Source organism: Silurus aristotelis, assembly GCF_946808225.1.
Source record: "Silurus aristotelis genome assembly, chromosome: 13".
Classification (NCBI taxonomy): domain Eukaryota; kingdom Metazoa; phylum Chordata; class Actinopteri; order Siluriformes; family Siluridae; genus Silurus; species Silurus aristotelis.
In genome coordinates this window covers 12,532,453-12,549,764 of record NC_139586.1, presented here as the reverse complement: position 1 = coordinate 12,549,764, position 17,312 = coordinate 12,532,453, and the positions used below count along the sequence as shown (strand labels likewise).

General features: G+C 37.5%; 2 protein-coding genes and 1 long non-coding RNA gene across 7 annotated transcripts in view; 2 read left to right on the top strand and 1 right to left on the bottom strand.

Annotated features, from left to right (window-relative positions):
* LOC310735693 overlaps positions 1 to 17,312 on the bottom strand; it is a 180,459-nt gene that overhangs the window by 106,839 nt on the left and 56,308 nt on the right. The gene's annotated exons all lie outside the window — the stretch shown is intronic.
* Positions 1,475 to 4,939, top strand: rps13 (ribosomal protein S13). The gene is made up of 6 exons (XM_083558659.1): positions 1,475 to 1,578; positions 2,371 to 2,419; positions 3,019 to 3,097; positions 3,765 to 3,934; positions 4,539 to 4,639; positions 4,866 to 4,939. Exons 1-6 carry the CDS (start codon positions 1,556 to 1,558, stop codon positions 4,897 to 4,899), a joined length of 456 nt encoding a protein of 151 aa, XP_083414785.1. The 5' UTR covers positions 1,475 to 1,555; the 3' UTR covers positions 4,900 to 4,939.
* The window catches only part of plekha7b (pleckstrin homology domain containing, family A member 7b), a 112,162-nt gene continuing 110,354 nt past the window's right edge, over positions 15,505 to 17,312 (top strand). For 3 of the 5 annotated variants that reach the window (XM_083558417.1, XM_083558416.1, XM_083558411.1), the window contains exons 1-3: positions 15,505 to 15,827; positions 15,994 to 16,070; positions 16,369 to 16,426. In XM_083558417.1, coding sequence (XP_083414543.1) covers positions 15,745 to 15,827; positions 15,994 to 16,070; positions 16,369 to 16,426 — 218 coding nt within the window. In that variant the 5' untranslated portion in view covers positions 15,505 to 15,744. The remainder of the gene's footprint in view (positions 15,828 to 15,993; positions 16,071 to 16,368; positions 16,427 to 17,312) is intronic. The other 2 variants (XM_083558418.1, XM_083558412.1) reach the window with 2 other exon arrangements.

Below are 17,312 nucleotides of genomic sequence, written 5' to 3'. Positions count from 1 at the left end.
CCTCTCCCATTCCTGTTTCATCTGTCAACAGCATGGTGGCTGATTGCACAAATACCTCACACCCACTCTTCACTCTCCTGTTTCCTGAAAAAAGTGTAGCATTCAGGTTCTTCACTGTGTTCTATACTGTTCTATACTGTATCTGGTTAGAATGACTATGACTATTTTATTTGACTATGTGCTTCTTAAATATGTGAGGAGAAATTATGGCTTTACTGGTGTGGGTGATAAGTTTGCTGAATAGTCAGGTAGGGGTTCAGACTCTAATGATTAGTGCACTCCTCTCCTTAACACATATTAACTCATTAATATGGATTAGAATCTATGACTAGTAATCAGTTAACACCCGATCAATTTTACCGAACCAAGACAGCTAAGCCAAAATCTTGACCATAGGTTCTTGTTTAATTTTTAGTTTCTCCTTGAGTATTTTCTATAAGGACATCAGCATTAGCATTGTCTGCCAATTTATCCCAAAAAAACAATTAAGCTGTTAGAAGGACAAGCTAGACATATAACCACAGATGTATTCTCACAGTTCATTTACAATATTTACAGCTCTACAGCAGTCTACAAGTGATTTCACCTAGTTTTTGTGTTTGACATTTGAAAAAGTTAATTCCAATTTACTAATTTGCATGTGCTTCCATCCAATGTATATGTAAAAACATTTTTTCATAATTTCTATATCTTAATGATGTCTTAAAGGTGTCCATTGATTTTTGCTAAGTACATTTGCACAAACTTGGTATTTGTCTAGTTACAATGGGCAGACAGAAATGACTGATGAAAAGATGGTGCTTTACAGTTTCCCCCCTTCATATCATCTCAGGGACTTTGCACAAATTGGAATGTGCAAAGGTTTTTCTGTCATAAGCAGTATAAATGTGCATGCTTGCACATACGTTCAACAAACAACACAGACATTAAGAGCAACAAAGCTCTAACAAACTACAGCAGCCATGCTTGCTTGGCACCAGAAGTGGAATATGTTTCTGAACACACACAATTTACAACAGCTGGTTTTGTTGACAATCAGATTTTGTTTCTCTGTGGTTTGTTAAGATTTAAGATGAGATAGAAAATGAGAAGATAGACTATACGTAGGTTGCACTGGTTTCTTTCTTTCTTTCTTTCTTTATATATATATATATATATATATATATATATATATATATATATATATATATATATATATATATATATTATAATTATCAATCATTTTTTTTAATTAGTTCAGTAAATAGTTCTACGATTAAGTATTTATTTCTGAATTCAGTAAACGGTTGATGCAGGAGTTTATTTGTGTGTAATTATATAGTATGCAGTGGACATTCGAGTTTCTTTAAATTAAATACACAATATACGGATGTTCTTTATATAATGCGAACTTCTCTAACATCTGTATTTATTTTAATAAAAACGTTATTTAAAAAAAGAAGACTTTTTTTTCTTTCTCGTCTTTATATAAACGTCACTTCCGCATGGGCGCACTCTACTTCCTGTCAGCCTCACTCTCCGCTCTCTCTTTCTCGGCTCTCTCGCGAACGCCATCATGGGTCGCATGCACGCTCCCGGGTAGGTGCTTAATTTACCCCAAAAATATAAACGTGTGTGAACACACAGAATACTGGAAACAAAAATAACCCTCTAGAGAACCGAATGGTTTCAAATTGGGGCTGAAAATAAACTTTTAAAAGGAACATTTAGCGACACGTTTTTCTAATGGGGATGAAGCTAGTTAGCAAAGATAATGGCCGCGCGTGCGGCTTGATGGAAAGCAGTCTGGCGCTCGTGTGCTCTCCGGATGAGCTCCGATTTTACTTTTAAATCATATAGTTCTTCGAGGAAAGTGTACAAAACAGTTTACAGATGTTATAATGGAGATACCGTGTAGATGTTAAATGTTCATATGAAACGTAGTTCGACATTTTAACTTTTGCATGGAATAAAACGTTAGGCTCGTCAGAAGAAAGCTAGCATGATGATCTCAACCTCATGTCGATATTATGAAATAAAATGACGTTAGCTTCTCAAACATCAGTTTATCTACACAAGTTTGTTTGTAAATGTCGTGTTGAAAGCGTTAATTATTCACCTTGTCCTACATGTATCTCAATTTTTATATAGTTTTAATTTCTTATTAAAACCTAAACAAATACAACAGAGCCGATCAGTCAACACTCAAGCATATTAACAGTAACACCAATGTATTGTTAATATCAGAAAGTGATCATAAAAAGCAAAGGGTAAATCAAAACATGAGGAAAAAATAAATTAGAACAAAAGAGGGGGGTATCTCTGATTTTTGTTCATTAAAATATCAGGTTAAGTGTTTGAATGTGACCAGACAATTTTGTCTTGTTTCAGTAAGGGCTTGTCCCAGTCAGCTCTCCCATACAGACGCAGTGTCCCTACAGTAAGTACAGTACTCATCTCTCAACTTACTTTCTCTTAATAATAGAGATCTCTATTTTATAGATAGATTATCTTAACTTAAGTGTATCTAATATCTTAATATCCTAGGTGGATATTTGTCAGCCTATTTGGGATATAGAAATCATAACTGTTGTATACCTGCTGTTAATGGGCAGACTAATATTTTCAGCTCTTACAAGAATAATAACATGCTTAAGTTACAAATCTTGTAAAGGTGTTTGACTGCTGCTACTTGTAGTTAGTCACATAGCGACTTGTATTAAAAAAACATTGAAAAGTAAAATCATTAAGAAAAGCATTATAGCATTTTTAAGTTTCAAGCATTACTTTTTTCTTTTTGCAGACTCTTGGATAGACTGTTTATAAATAATGACTAGTTGTATCACTGCCAGTTTCTTGGTAGATCTTGGGACTGTTTTAATGCAAACATTTGGGTTTATAGAAATCGAAACCTGTAAACATTGGTTGATGTGAACAGTGCGTCAAATTAAAATTCTTGTTACCGCTGTAGATTTCTGTCTCTCCTGCAACGAAGTCTTCAACCAGAACTTAAATTCATGACTTTTTCCTTCTGTTTAGTGGCTGAAGCTGACGTCTGATGATGTCAAAGAGCAGATCTTTAAGCTGGCCAAGAAGGGTCTGACCCCCTCGCAGATTGGTACGTTCCTGACTGGATTTGTGTACGTTGCATGTAGAGATCAGGTTGTGATAAGTTTTAAGGTGTAATTGGAGAAAGGTAGGTCGATGGGAAGGTTAAGATTTTGAATGAAAGGGTCTACACTGAGTCTGTATGCCTGCAGAAGAAGGACTTCGATTGGCTGCAATTTGTCTAAACTGATTTGCCAGTTTATAAGGTTTGAGGTGTGAATGGAACCAATTCTTTGTCAGGGGAACCAATCTTTGATGCTTGCTTGTTCAGATTTTTATCGATTAAATACTTTGAATAAGGTACTTTGCCCAAATCAAACAGCACATCTGATTGAAATTATGGCAGGGTGTAGTTTTCATTGTTTACATCCCCTTACTTTTAATATCTTGCCTAATTAGGAATCAATGAATTTGAGATCAAGCATTTCACCAATTGTGTAGATTTTGTAATGATTCATGTATGCCATAAAACGCTTTAAATGCAAATGTAATATTTTTACAATTATTAGTGTAAGTTTTAATTTGTCCCCCTTTTAATTTCTCTGCTTTAAAATGTAAATATTAGATTGAGATTAAGTGTTGTGTGCGTGTGACAAACAGGAGATGAATTCAGCTTGCCCACAAGATTCTGTTCCTCAGAACTGTTATAAAATTGTCAACTTACTGTTGTGTTTCAGGTGTGATCCTGAGGGATTCTCATGGTGTAGCTCAGGTGCGTTTCGTCACCGGCAACAAGATCCTCAGGATCCTGAAATCCAAGGGCTTGGCTCCTGATCTGCCTGAGGATCTATACCATCTGATCAAGAAGGCTGTTGCTGTGAGGAAGCACTTGGAGAGGAACAGGAAGGTAAAAAAAAAAGTCCATGTCCTTGAATTGACCATTTATTTAAAAATGTGTGCTCGTTTTCTTTTCCCACAGCAAATATACAATGAAAATTATTAGATACTAACCTGTTTGTAGATTTTAATATTATGTACCATGAGACAGAATAAGGTTATTTCCTTTTTTTATTTTTTAATTCTTGACACATGCTGATACTGGATACACCTTCCATCAATATTACAAAAAAAAAAAAATCTAATTAAAAACATTGTTTTATTGAGCAACTACTGTACACATTCCTCTCAATTAACTGTTTCCTTAGTAACAGCTACTGTTATTGAATGCTTATTAACATCTGACTTGTCAGAACCAGAATTCAATTACGTGTAGAATTGTAACTTTTTAAGCACTGAATATCTGGAGAAAGCAATCTTGCACAGGAACAATTAAACCTGCCAAATTTATATGCTGTACACATTTATTTTTATCCATTTTGGAGGCGTAACCCCCTCTTTCTCTTATGATTTTGAAGGGTAAATGCTTCTTCTGTATCATAATACTGGATCCTTATAAACTCTCAAACCTCCATGTTCATAACATCTTTGTAAATCATATGCAATGTCTGCAGGACAAAGACGCCAAATTCCGCCTGATTCTTGTTGAGAGCAGAATCCACAGGCTGGCTCGTTACTATAAAACCAAGAGAGTTCTCGCTCCCAACTGGAAGTAGTAAGTACAATTTATTTATTTGTTATGAAAATGCACATTTCATTGTCCCACTCTTTTTCCTGTAAGATGTGAGATATTTCTGATGTGCTAGAATAAGACCTGGAGGTAAATTAGCAGTTTGGCTTGTTGATGCCGGCGCTGCCAGTCCCCTTCATACAAATTTTTTTTGTGCACTGTAGTTTCTTCTTTCATCCTCTAATCCTCACATTGTTCTTTTTATCCTTAGCGAATCCTCCACGGCTTCTGCACTGGTGGCATAAATGTAAAGACTTTACACAAAATAAAGATCATTTGGATGAAGATGCATTTGTGTTTTTTTGTATTTTTGAATGCAAACTTTTTTTTGCTTTTAAACCCATACATGTCACACCTTTTTGTGCCTTTTTTAAAGGGAAAGCCATTGAAACACAATTTGCAGATCTGAGATGTGAACAAATGAATTCTATATACAGAAATTAAGTGATCATTTAAACAATGAAAGGAAAGAACATTTTCACTGATATGAAATTTGAATATCAAAGTTGTTGTTACTGTCGTACAGTTTTGCAGTAGAAATTGCATGGTCAATTCTGGTGCTCATGTACAGCTGTTTGAAACCATCTACAGTTGGATTACTGCAGTTCTGTTTGTGAGCCATTTTATTTACATGGTATACGCTCTCAGACTCGGTTTAGAAATATAAAGTGTAAAATGTCGAAGGCCATGTTGGACAATGCAGTTATTTTGGTTTAACTTGGGGTAGATTAGGTATGTATAGATTAAACAGGAGTAGCTGAATCATTCCTGTTTATCTGCCCCCTAAACCCGTGATAGTTCAACCTGGGTTATCCCGAGTCTGTCATTATGGTTTTGATAACTTTCAAGTTATCTATCTATCTGACAGACATTAGGTGACTCACTTATCCATAAACTTTCATAATTTGTTTTATTTTTGCAGTGTTTTCAATAATGGACATTGTACCAAAACAGCTGAATAGAAATAGATAATGAATATGAATTTTCAGTTAGTTAATGATTCTTTAAAGTCTATTCTTAATGAGCAAACGAGTCATGAATCATAATGTCATCTAAAATGACTAAGAAAACCTTACAGGAACCAGAATCGACAGGAAGTTATACACATCTGGGTAACTATCAATTAATCAGTTTCATCATTATCAATAATGAAGACAAATGTCAGTGCAAAAGTTATTTAGCTTACTGTTTATCTGCGTGCATATCATTTACAGTGGCTTATTATCCCACTCATGAGCTCCTCTAATTACATGTTAGAGAAGCATTAACACAACTAGAAAAATGTATTGATCATTCATAGAACACTTGCAGGTTGTTGCAGTGATATTTTTGTCATTCATGATTTAGTAAGATTAGACCTAGATAGAGTTTAAATACACAATTTTACTTTAAGCACCTGAGCATAGAGCTAAGCATTTAACTAAAGCTTAATGTTTTATGCAATGTAATTGTCAGAATAGTAATTTTTTTGTTGGTGTTGGTTAAACATTTGGGTTCTTAATCATTCACACCTCCCATGACCTCTGTTTAACAGTTATTGAGTTCGTTTAGTAATTTTTTTTTCTCTGCTGCAGAGCAAAACGATTCAGTGAGGAGAAAATTACCTCGAGCTGAACCGTTTCATCTGTTCCTCAGAGAGGACTGTTAACATTGAGTCACCTTGCTGCAGTGAGAGAGAGAAAGAATGATTGATAAAAAAAGAAACAGAAAAAAAGGCAGTATAGACAAAAATTAATAGAGAAATAGGATAAAATACAGAAAATACATTGTGTTTAAAATAAATAAATCAATAATCAAAAAAATTCTTAGGCTTAAGATAAATAAATGCAGAGAGATTCATAGAAAAAAAGAGTATTGCAGAAAGTCTGAATGAGGGAGCTGGATAGAGAGAGAAGAATGGAAAGAACATGATATGGACAGAGTGATGCAATGATAGATCAAGACAGGCAGAAAAAAAGATGGATAGAGACTGAATGAAAGGCAGAAAGTAATTGTGATATATATGGATAGTTTTATATATATATCTATCTATCTATATATAGATAGATAGATAGATAGATAGATAGATAGATAGATAGATACACACAGTGGGGCAAAAAAGTATTTAGTCAGCCACCAATTGTGCAAGTTCTTCCACTTAAAATAATGAGAGGCCTGTAATTTTTATCATAGGTACACTTCAACTATGAGAGACAAAATTGTAAAAATATTTTTAAAGAATTTATTTGCAAATTATGGTGGAAAATAAGTTTTTGGTCACAAACAAAAAAAGCAAGATTTCTGGCTCTCACAGACCTGTAACTTCTTTTTTAAGAGGCTACTCTGTCCTCCACTAGTTACCTGTATTAATGGCACCTGTTTAAACTCGTTATCAGTATAAAAGGCACCTGTCCAGGCCCGTCTGAAGTTTGCTGGAGAGCATTTGGATGATCCAGAAGAGGATTGGAAGAATGTCATATGGTCAGATGAAACCAAAATAGAACATTTTGGTAAAAATGCAACTTGAAAGAATGCTGAGTTGCATACCTACTGTGAAGCATGGGGGTGGAAACATCATGCTTTGGGGCTGTTTTTCTGCAAAGGGTCCAAGACGACTGAACCGTGTAAAGGAAAGAGTAAATGGGGCCATGTATCGTGAGATTTTGAGTAAAAACCTCTTCATCAGCAAGAGCATGGAAGATGAAACGTGGCTGGATCTTTCAGCATGACAATGATCCCAAACACACCGCCCAGGCAACGAAGGAGTTGCTTTGTAAAAAGCATTTCAAGGTCCAGTCTCCAGATCTCAACCCCATAGAAAATCTTTGGAGGGAGTTAAAAATCCGTGTTGCCCAAAACATCACTGCTCTAGAGGAGATCTGCATGGAGGAATGGGCCAAACTACCAGCATCAGTGTGTAAAAACCTTGTGGAGACTTACAGAAAATCTCTGTCATTGCCAACAAAGGGGTATATAACAAAGTATTAAGATGAACTTTTGTTATTGACCAAATACTTATTTTCCACCATAATTTGCAAATAAATTCTTTAAAAATCCGACAATGTGATTTTCTGGAATTTATTTCCTCATTTTGTCTCTCATAGTTGAAGTGTACCTATGATAAAAAATTACAGGCCTTTTATCTTTTAAAGTGGGAGAACTTGCACAATTGGTGGCTGACTTTTTTGCCCCACTGTATATATATATAGATATATATATTAGAGACAGAATGATGGACAGAATGTAATGAGCAGTGTGACTGAAGGATAATTTGATGGATGAAGGAAAGCAATTAAAGCAACACAGGAGAGAGGAGTGTTAAGAGGATGATGCGATGGAAATGAAGTTATAATTAAACTGCAAATTCACCTTTATTGTTGCACTCATTGCTCTGATATAAGGTTTACTGAGGGCGCAAGACTCAGTGTTCTGCTGTCAATCACACGGACACTCTCCTGTCGACCTTCAGTCACTTGGAAAAAACTTTTTTTTATATATTGCTGTCATATCTTGCTTAAAAAAAACCTTTGATTTTATTTAATGGCATTAGGAAACTATCCTGAATGTTACAGCAAAGGAATATCTGTATAATGTGACCAAAAAAAAAAATATTAAACATAAGTTTCATTTATTATTGTTCAGCATCCACTGAGCAAGTTCCTGCTTATATTATAGCAGCTATAAACAGCCATTCCCACAGTTACTTATTTCATAAACTAATTTCACTACTGTCTACATCCAGTCAAAAGTCATACACCTTCTCCTTTAGTTACACACCTTCTCTTATTACTTTTTCATCATTGTACATTAATACTAAATACATCCAAACTGTGAAAGAACACAGTTTATTATTATTATTTTTATTTATTATTTATTACTTTTTTTTTATTTTTGATTGTTGATGACAACTTTGCACACTATTGGCATTCCCTCAGCCTCATGAGCTGGTCACCTGGAATGGTTTTTCCAGCTTTTCCTCCACTCTCTCCAGTCAAACTTATCCCAGACCATCTCAACTTTATTTAATGGGTTAAGTTTCGACTTACTGTATCTAATGTCCGTTCCAATCACACATTCCTTGTGTTTCTTGGTCTCTTTGCTAATTGTTCTTTCAAAGTACAACCCCAATTCCAAAAAAGTTGGGACATGTGCAAAATGTTAATATAAACAGAATGCAATGATTTGCAAATTAAAAAAATTAGCAAGTTTAAAAAACTCAAATGTTTAAACTGAAAATATATAGAATTTCAAGAAAAAAATAGTCATTATAAATTTAATGGGACAAGTTGAAATAAGGCCATGTTTACCACTGTGTAGTTTTCTGTCTGTAATGGTTTCTGCAAGACCAACATTTCCAGGACTTCTTGTTATTCCCTAAGCTGAAGATTGTTTTAAAGTTTTTAATGATGTTGGCTGTATGTTTAAGGTCGTTGTCCTGCTGCAGAATAACTTTGGGTCCAATCAGACGCCTCCCTGATGGAATTGCATGATGGAATAGTATCTGGCTGTATTTCTCACTATTGAGGACACCATTAATTCTGACCAAATCTCCAACTCTATTTGCAGAAATGCAGCCAAAAAGTTGCAAAGAACCCTCCTCCACTGTTTCCTGCAGACAATCATTATTGTATTATTTTATTGTTATATTGCTCTCCATCCCTTCAGAAAACAACTTGCCTCCTGCAACAGCCAAATATTAAATGTAAACACTTTCACTCATCAGTCAAGAGCACCTGCTGCCATTTTTCTGCAGCCCAGTTCATGCATAATTGAGTCACATAGCCTTGTTTCCATGTCTGGAGAGTTGATAGGTATACCTGGAACCCACTGGTTTCCACCAGTTTTTTTTATTCATGCACAAACGCTTCTGGTGTTATCTGTTCATCTTTAAAGTGCGTCAGAACAACAGGGGGCATGCCAACAAAAGAATTTTTTCCTTCAGAAGGGACTGAGCACTTAAATATTTATACTGCTCAGAGGCGTTTAATGTGGAGTGCACCGGATCCTGACAAGGCTAAACACAGGTGTAAAAGGAACCTGAGAAACATTTATACTTAAGGAGAAAGGAAGCAAAAACAAGCACATCTGTGCAGAGAATGATGGAAGCAAAACATAGATGCTTCTGCCAAAGTGTGTTGCATCACTGTGCGAGTAAATGATAAACCTGGAGCTCTATCCTGCTAGTATGGACGAAGATAAATTGACATCAGTGTGAATCACAAAAATTTACAGCCAGCATCAGACCATTGGAATACTGCTATGTGATGCATAGTAAGCATCAATTTAAATATTGTGTTTCTCGAGTCATTAAGATAACAGATTAAACACAAATAGGGGGAATTATCATTAAAATTATATCATATGAGACTTTTATCTGTATAAACCATTACTTCGAATCGGTTTTTTTATTTTATTTAAATTTTATCTGTACATCCAGATTTCTGCACCGAACAGCTAAAATGTTGTTTAGTCTGACCAGAAGTTATTTCTAAAAAATTCAATTTTTGTCCATTGAATTGTAAGTTCATCACTAAGGCTGAATAGTGTGGGTACCAATATGTACATACAATAATGAATATAATAAATAATGCTATTTTGACATGAATTCTACTCATACAGGTAAGCTGTGTACAGGTTTTTGCTAAATTCAAGAACAGAAAGCATGAACAAAAAATGTACACTCATTACAGTCAGTTTAGAGAGCTATAAAACTGAAATAAAGATCATATTTAAAATATTATTCATTGTTATATTTAAAATATTTAAATAGTACTATATTTATTATCAGTCTATAGATACTACTACTGTTAGTACTACTGGTACTTTAACTAACACTGGTTCTGCTATTATGAGTACCATTGCTAATACTACTTTTACTATAAATACTACTACTGTTGATACTACCACTACTTTTATAACTACTACTACTACTACTACTATTATTATTATTATAACTACTACAACTTCTTCTTCTTCTACTTTCGGCTGCTCCCATTAGCGGTCGCCACAGCGGATCATCCTTCTCCATACCCCCCTGTCTTCTACATCTGCCTCTTTCACACCAACTACCTGCATGTCTTCCCTCACCACATCCATAAACCTCCTTCTTGGCCTTCCTCTTTTCCTCCTACCTGGTGGCTCCATCCTTAGCCTTCTTCTACCAGTATAACTCATGTCGCTCCTCTGCACATGTCCAAACCATCTCAATCTCGCCTCCCTCACCTTGTCACCAAAACGTCCTACATGGGCTGTCCCTCTAATAAACTAATTTCTAATCTTGTCCACCCTCGTCACTCCCAACGAAAACCTTAACATCTTCAGCTCTGCTACCTCCAGCTCCGCCTCCTGTCTTTTACTCAATGCCACTGTCTCTAAACCATACAACATCGCAGGTCTCACCACAGTCCTATAAATGTTTCCCTTTCATTCTTGCAGATACCCTTCTATCACAAATCACTCCTGTCACTCTTCTCCACACACTCCACCGTGCTTGCACTCTTTTCTTCACTTCCCTAACACACTTTACTTACCTAACATCATCATCACTGTACCCCACAACATCGTATATCTGCTACAAATGAACATTCGGTGCAACCCAGATGAGGATGGGTTCCCTCTTGAGTCTGGTTTCTCTCAAGGTTTCTTCCTTATGCCATCTCGGGGGGTTTTTTCTTGCCACAGTCGCCACCGGCTTGCTTATCAGGGACAAACTTACCTATAAAGAACATATTCACTTTTAATCACCACATTATCTGTGTAAAGCTGCTTTGAGACAATGTTTATTGTTAAAAGCACTATACAAATAAAAATTTAATTGAATTGGATATCCTGCACCACCCTCACATACTTCTCTGACACACCTGACTTCCTCATACAATACAACAACTCCTCTCTTGGCATCCTGTCGTATGCTTTCTCTAAATGTCAAGTCAAGTCAAGTTTATTTCTATAGCGCTTTTCACAACAGACATTGTCTCAATGCAGCTTTACAGAATTTAACAGTCAAGGTGAATGGTGTGTATTTATCCCTGATGAGCAGCCGTGGCGACTGTGGCAAAGAAAAACTCCCTTAGATGTAATGAGGAAGAAACCTTGAGAGGAACCAGACTCAAAAGGGGAACCCATCCTCATTTGGGTGACATCAAGAGTTTGATCATAAATCTTTCAACAATACAGAACACTGGAGAGTGAGAACTAACATGAGTACTGGAGTATAAGATTATAAGTAAATGTTCTTTCTACAGTCTTTGGTATAAAAGTAGGAGCTACTGAGCTCAACATTTGTGATCATCACAGATCCAGCAACAGTTTCTCCATGCCAGAGCCTTTAAACACTCCAGGAGGTCCAATGTCAAAACTCCACACATGTAGTGGGATCCAATTGGCACTGGTACATCTCTAGATGGTGCAGGATGTTTGCGAGTTCGGCATTTACTTCTTTAAAGTCCATAATCTTCATGAGGAGGGACGTGACTGGAGCTGGCCAAACCTCAGGAAGCCTCGGGATGGGGAGAGAAAGAGAAGCAGTGGAGAGCAATTAGCGTAGCTGCTGTTCATGATATTAATAGCACAAGTTGATAATGTGATCAGATGTTTCTGGAGCACAAGGTTATGATGTGGGATGTGTGTTATGTGTAGGCTTTGCTAAAAAGATATGTTTTTAATCTGCACTTAAACTGGGTGAGTGTGTCTGAGCCCCGAACACTGTCAGGAAGACTATTCCAAAGTTTGGGAGCTAAATGTGAAAATGCTCTACCGCCTTTAGTGACCTTTGCTATTCTAGGAACTACTAGAAGCCCAGAGTTTTGAGATCTCAGGGAGCGTGACGGATTGTAGCGTGTTAAAAAACTGGAGAGATACATGGGAGCCAAACCATTTAGTGCTTTATAAGTGAGTAGCAGTAGTTTGTAGTCTATTCGAAACTTAACAGGAAGCCAATGTAGGGACGATAAGATTGGGGTTATGTGATCATATTTTCTTGACCTTGTAAAAACTCTTGCTGCCGCATTCTGAACTAACTGAAGCTTGTTTATTAATGATGCAGGACATCCACCTAGTAATGCATTACATTAGTCTATTCTGGAAGTCATAAACGCATGGACGAGCTTCTCTGCATCGGCTATAGACAACATATTTCTTAGCTTAGAAATATTTCTAAGGTGAAAGAAGGCTGTTTTTGCAACTTGGTTGATATGATTTTTAAAAGATAAGTTGCTGTCTAAAATAACTCCCAGGTCTTTTACTGTTGAACTAGTGGTTACAGAACATCCGTCTAAATGCAGGTTGAGATGCTAGAGCTTCTGTATACTAGTTTTTGGGCCGATGAGCAAAATCTCTGTCTTATCAGAATTTAAAAGTAGAAAGTTATGGGTCATCCAATCTCTTATTTCCTTAACACACTCAGTTATCCGAGTTAATTGAGCTATATCGCCTGGTTTAGATGAGATATATAGTTGGGTATCATCAGCATAACAATGAAAGCTAATTCCATGCCTTCTAATAATATTTCCTAAGGGAAGCATGTATATTGTGAAGAGCAGGGGTCCTATAACTGAACCTTGTGGCACACCATAGTTCACTAGTATTAGCCTGGATAGCTCTCCATTTAAATCTACGAAATGGTAACGATTGGACAGGTAGGATTTAAACCAGCTTAATGCCTGTCACTGAATGCCGATGTAATTCTGTAAGCGATCTAGGAGAAGATCATGATCTATAGTGTCGAACGCAGCACTAAGATCTAGTAAAACTAACAGCGAGATGAAGCCTTGGTCTGAAGCTAAAAACAGGTCATTAGTGATTTTAACTAGGGCAGTTTCTGTGCTATGATGGGGCCTAAAACCTGACTGAAACTCTTCAAAGATATTGTTCTCTTGCAAGTGGGAACATAACTGGGCAGCGACAATCTTTTCTAAAATCTTAGACATAAATGGGAAATTTGAAATTGGTCTGTAATTCGATAGCGTGTTTGGATCCAGATTAGGTTTTCCACAAAATCCACAAATACGCAATGCAATTCCTTCTGTCCTTCTCTATACTTCTCCATCAACATTCTCAAAGCAAATAAGGCATCTGTGGTGATTTTCCTCAGCATGAAACCATACTGTTGCTTACAGATGGTCACCTCTTCTCTCAGCCTGGCTTCCACTACTCTTTCCCATAACTTCATGGTGTGACTGATCAACTTTATTCCCCTGTAGTTACTGCAGGTCTGCACATCTTCCTTATTTTAAAGATCAGTACCAGCACACTCCTTCTCCATTCCTCAGGCATCCTCTCACCTTCCAGAATCTTGTTAAACAATCAGGTTAAAAACTCCACAGCCATCTCTCCTAAACATCTCCATGCTTCTACCGGTATTTCATCTGGTCCAACCTACTTTCCACTTTTCATCCTCTTAATCGCTGCTCTCACTTACTCCTTACTAATCAAATCCACTTCCTGCTTCACCAACTCCACACCACCCAACCTTCTCTATCTCTCATTTTCCTCATTCATCAGCTGCTGAAAATACTCCCTCCACCTTCTCAAAACACTCTCCTCACTAGTCAACACATTTCCATCTCCATCCTTTATTGCTCTAACTTGCAGCACATCCTTCCCAGCTCGGTCCCTCTGCCTGGCCAATCGGTTCAAATCCTTTTCTCCTTCCTTAGTGTCCAACCTCTCATACAGCTCCTCATATCCCTTTTCCTTGGCTTATACGTCACCCTATGATCTTCCTTCTTCTTAAAATACGTATTCACCACTGCCATTTCCATCCTTTTAGCAAAATCTACAACCATCTGCCCTTCCATATTCCCCTACTTAAATCCATACCTACCCATCACCTCCTCATCACCTCTGTTCCCTTCACCTACATGCCCATTAAAGTCTCCCCCAATCACCAATCGTTCATTCCTAGGTACACCATCTACCACTTCATCTAATTCACTCCAGAATCTTTACTTCTCCTCTATCTCACAACCCACTTGTGGAGCATAGGCACTGATGACATTTTTCATCATCCCTTCAACTTCCAGCTTCACGTTCATCACCCTATCAGAAACTCTCTTCACCTCCACTACACTCTTCCTTCAGAATCACCCCTACACCATTTCTCTTTCCATCCACACCATGGTAGAACAGTTTGAACCCACCTCCAATGTTCCTGGCCTTAATCCCTTTCCACTTGTTCTCCTGAACACACAACATATCTACCTTTCTTCTCTCCATCATGTCAGCTACCTCTCTCCCTTTACTCGTCATAGTACCAACATTTAAAGTACCAACCAGAACCGCCACTCTCCTACACTTCTCCCTTCCCTGCTGTCTCTGTAGACATCTTCTAAGAGTGCACTGTCTTGTGCCTCCCTTATGGCTGGGTTTATGGCTACTACTACTACTACTACTACTACCAGATATTCTCCTATTGCTACTCCTTATATTATTACTACTACTATTACTATTACTATTAAACAGTACTACTACTTCTATTATTACTACTTCTACAACTTTAAATGTAATTTTATAATTCAAAATGCTAACAAAATATTTGAATAATAAACTGGGCAGAATAATTTTTTTAAACGCTGTATCAGCTCTTTTTACCTTTTATTCCAATGTTCCTCCGCTAGGAGGCGCTAATTCACACTTCAAACAACTCCAACAGAACATCAATGCAGAGGATTCGGAGTTTTCCATCCAGTGTGGAATTATTCGATCTAAAATATGCAACGTGCAGAATAAAGTCTTGCATTAATTGTTGGGGGAAAAGTGGCCCCGCCCCCTGCCTGTAACTTTAACCAATCATAATTGGTCATGCTAAATGATTAGTGAGGACTTTATCATGTTAGAAGGAGTGGATGGAGGTGTAGCTTAGTGTACCGTGGGTTTGTTATTAACAGGTTTAAGCTTAAGTTTGAACCCATTAGACAACTCAGAACCAATGAGTGATTATAATTATTGATAAATGAACGCCGTGTTTGAATTTGAGTCGTTTTCTTTATTGCTAATCCATTTACTTACCCCTCCACCCCCATCCAACACAACACCCCCCCCCCCCACCCCAGGAGTTTGCGCTTCCCCTTTAACTGGAGCAGAGAAGAATGAAAGAAGAGTGAAGCGGGATCATGGCGGCTTCTCTCGGCCGGGACACTCTACCTGACCACTGGTCTTACGGAGTGTGCAGAGATGGACGGGTGTTTTTCATCAAGTGAGCCAATTCCCCTATGGATCGTCTGTTTCTCTCTTTTTGAAAGACCGTGTGTATGCTTATACGCATTTCGCGTCGATCTAGTAGCTTAACAGGTGTGTGTGTGTGTGTGTGTGTGTGCGCGCGCCCGCGCGCGTGCGTGCGTGTGTTTCCTTTCGTTTTCCAGCGACCAAACTCGCAGTACCACTTGGCTCCATCCCCGCACTGGAGAACCTGTCAACTCGGGGCACATGATCCGATCAGGTAAGAAACATCTAGTGGTCCTGGATCTCTGAATCAACTCAAACTTCCACTCTTTAGCCTCTCAATCACTTCATTAACTCGTTCATGATGAGAAGATTGTAGGAAGGCGGCTTGCTTTTGATGAGGAACACTTCAAAGTGAAACAGTGCAAAGATTCTAAACATACAAACAACTACAAAAACATCAAAGGCATCACTCGAGTAAAATAGTGTGTGAGCGCGCGCGCGTGTGTGTGTGCGCGCGTCCGCTTAAACTCTATGCAGCCTGCAAGATATGTGTATTTTTTTTCCTCGTACAGATTTACCGCGGGGATGGGAGGAAGGTTTCACAGCAGAAGGCGCGAGCTTTTTCATCAAGTAAGAGCTGTTTAGCCTGTATTTTGCGCTGTGTGTGTGTGTGTGTGTGTGTGTGTGTGTATAGGGTGTGTGTGCTTGTAGAAGTAGAGCTGCATTGCTTTCTGCATCAGCGCCTCCTGCCAGGTCCTGATTGAGGAAGGAGCAGTGGAGATGCAGATGCAGGGACGGGATTTACTGCACTGGAGGTCACACAGACTCTGCAGTATTTGTCATATGTGTACACGTTCCTTAGCCATCATTACACCAGAAATGCAGCTAAAACGTGCTTTATTATAACCCGTAGGGAATCAGAAAAGCAGGACTTGATCCAGCTTTATGATTAAGGTTTGAATGATATGAACAAAATATGGTTTCACTGTGTTTTTAATTATATGATACATGAGCCAGCATAAGCAGAAGATAAAAAAAAAATCCTTTATAACTGATTCCAATGATACTTGCATTGAAAGTCTACAAGAAATCACAGACAAGGACAAATCCATATAATAAGCCAAATGTGAATCAGCTGCTTGAATCAGTTTGGTACAGCTTCACTTCCTGTTTGGCAGCTTTGCTGTCGGATTTCTTGGCCCATCACACGTGATTTCTTTGGAAATTCTTTTGATAATATTTTTTTTGTGGCTGACTATGAAAAATATGTATTTGGTGATGTTTAGAACATTTTAGAAGAAGCAAAAAATCTTTTTTGGACAAAATCCAAAAGGTCATAGGTTGTGTTGAACCTGTCTTGACAAAGGGAATCCAGGGAAAAAGTTCAAAAGTTATATCTAGAGGTCGACCCATATGGGGTTTTCTCTGGCCGATGCCGATATTTAGATATACTGAAAATTGCTTAAATTAAACATTTATTAAACAACACAAACCTCTCCAATCAGTGCACTTGTTA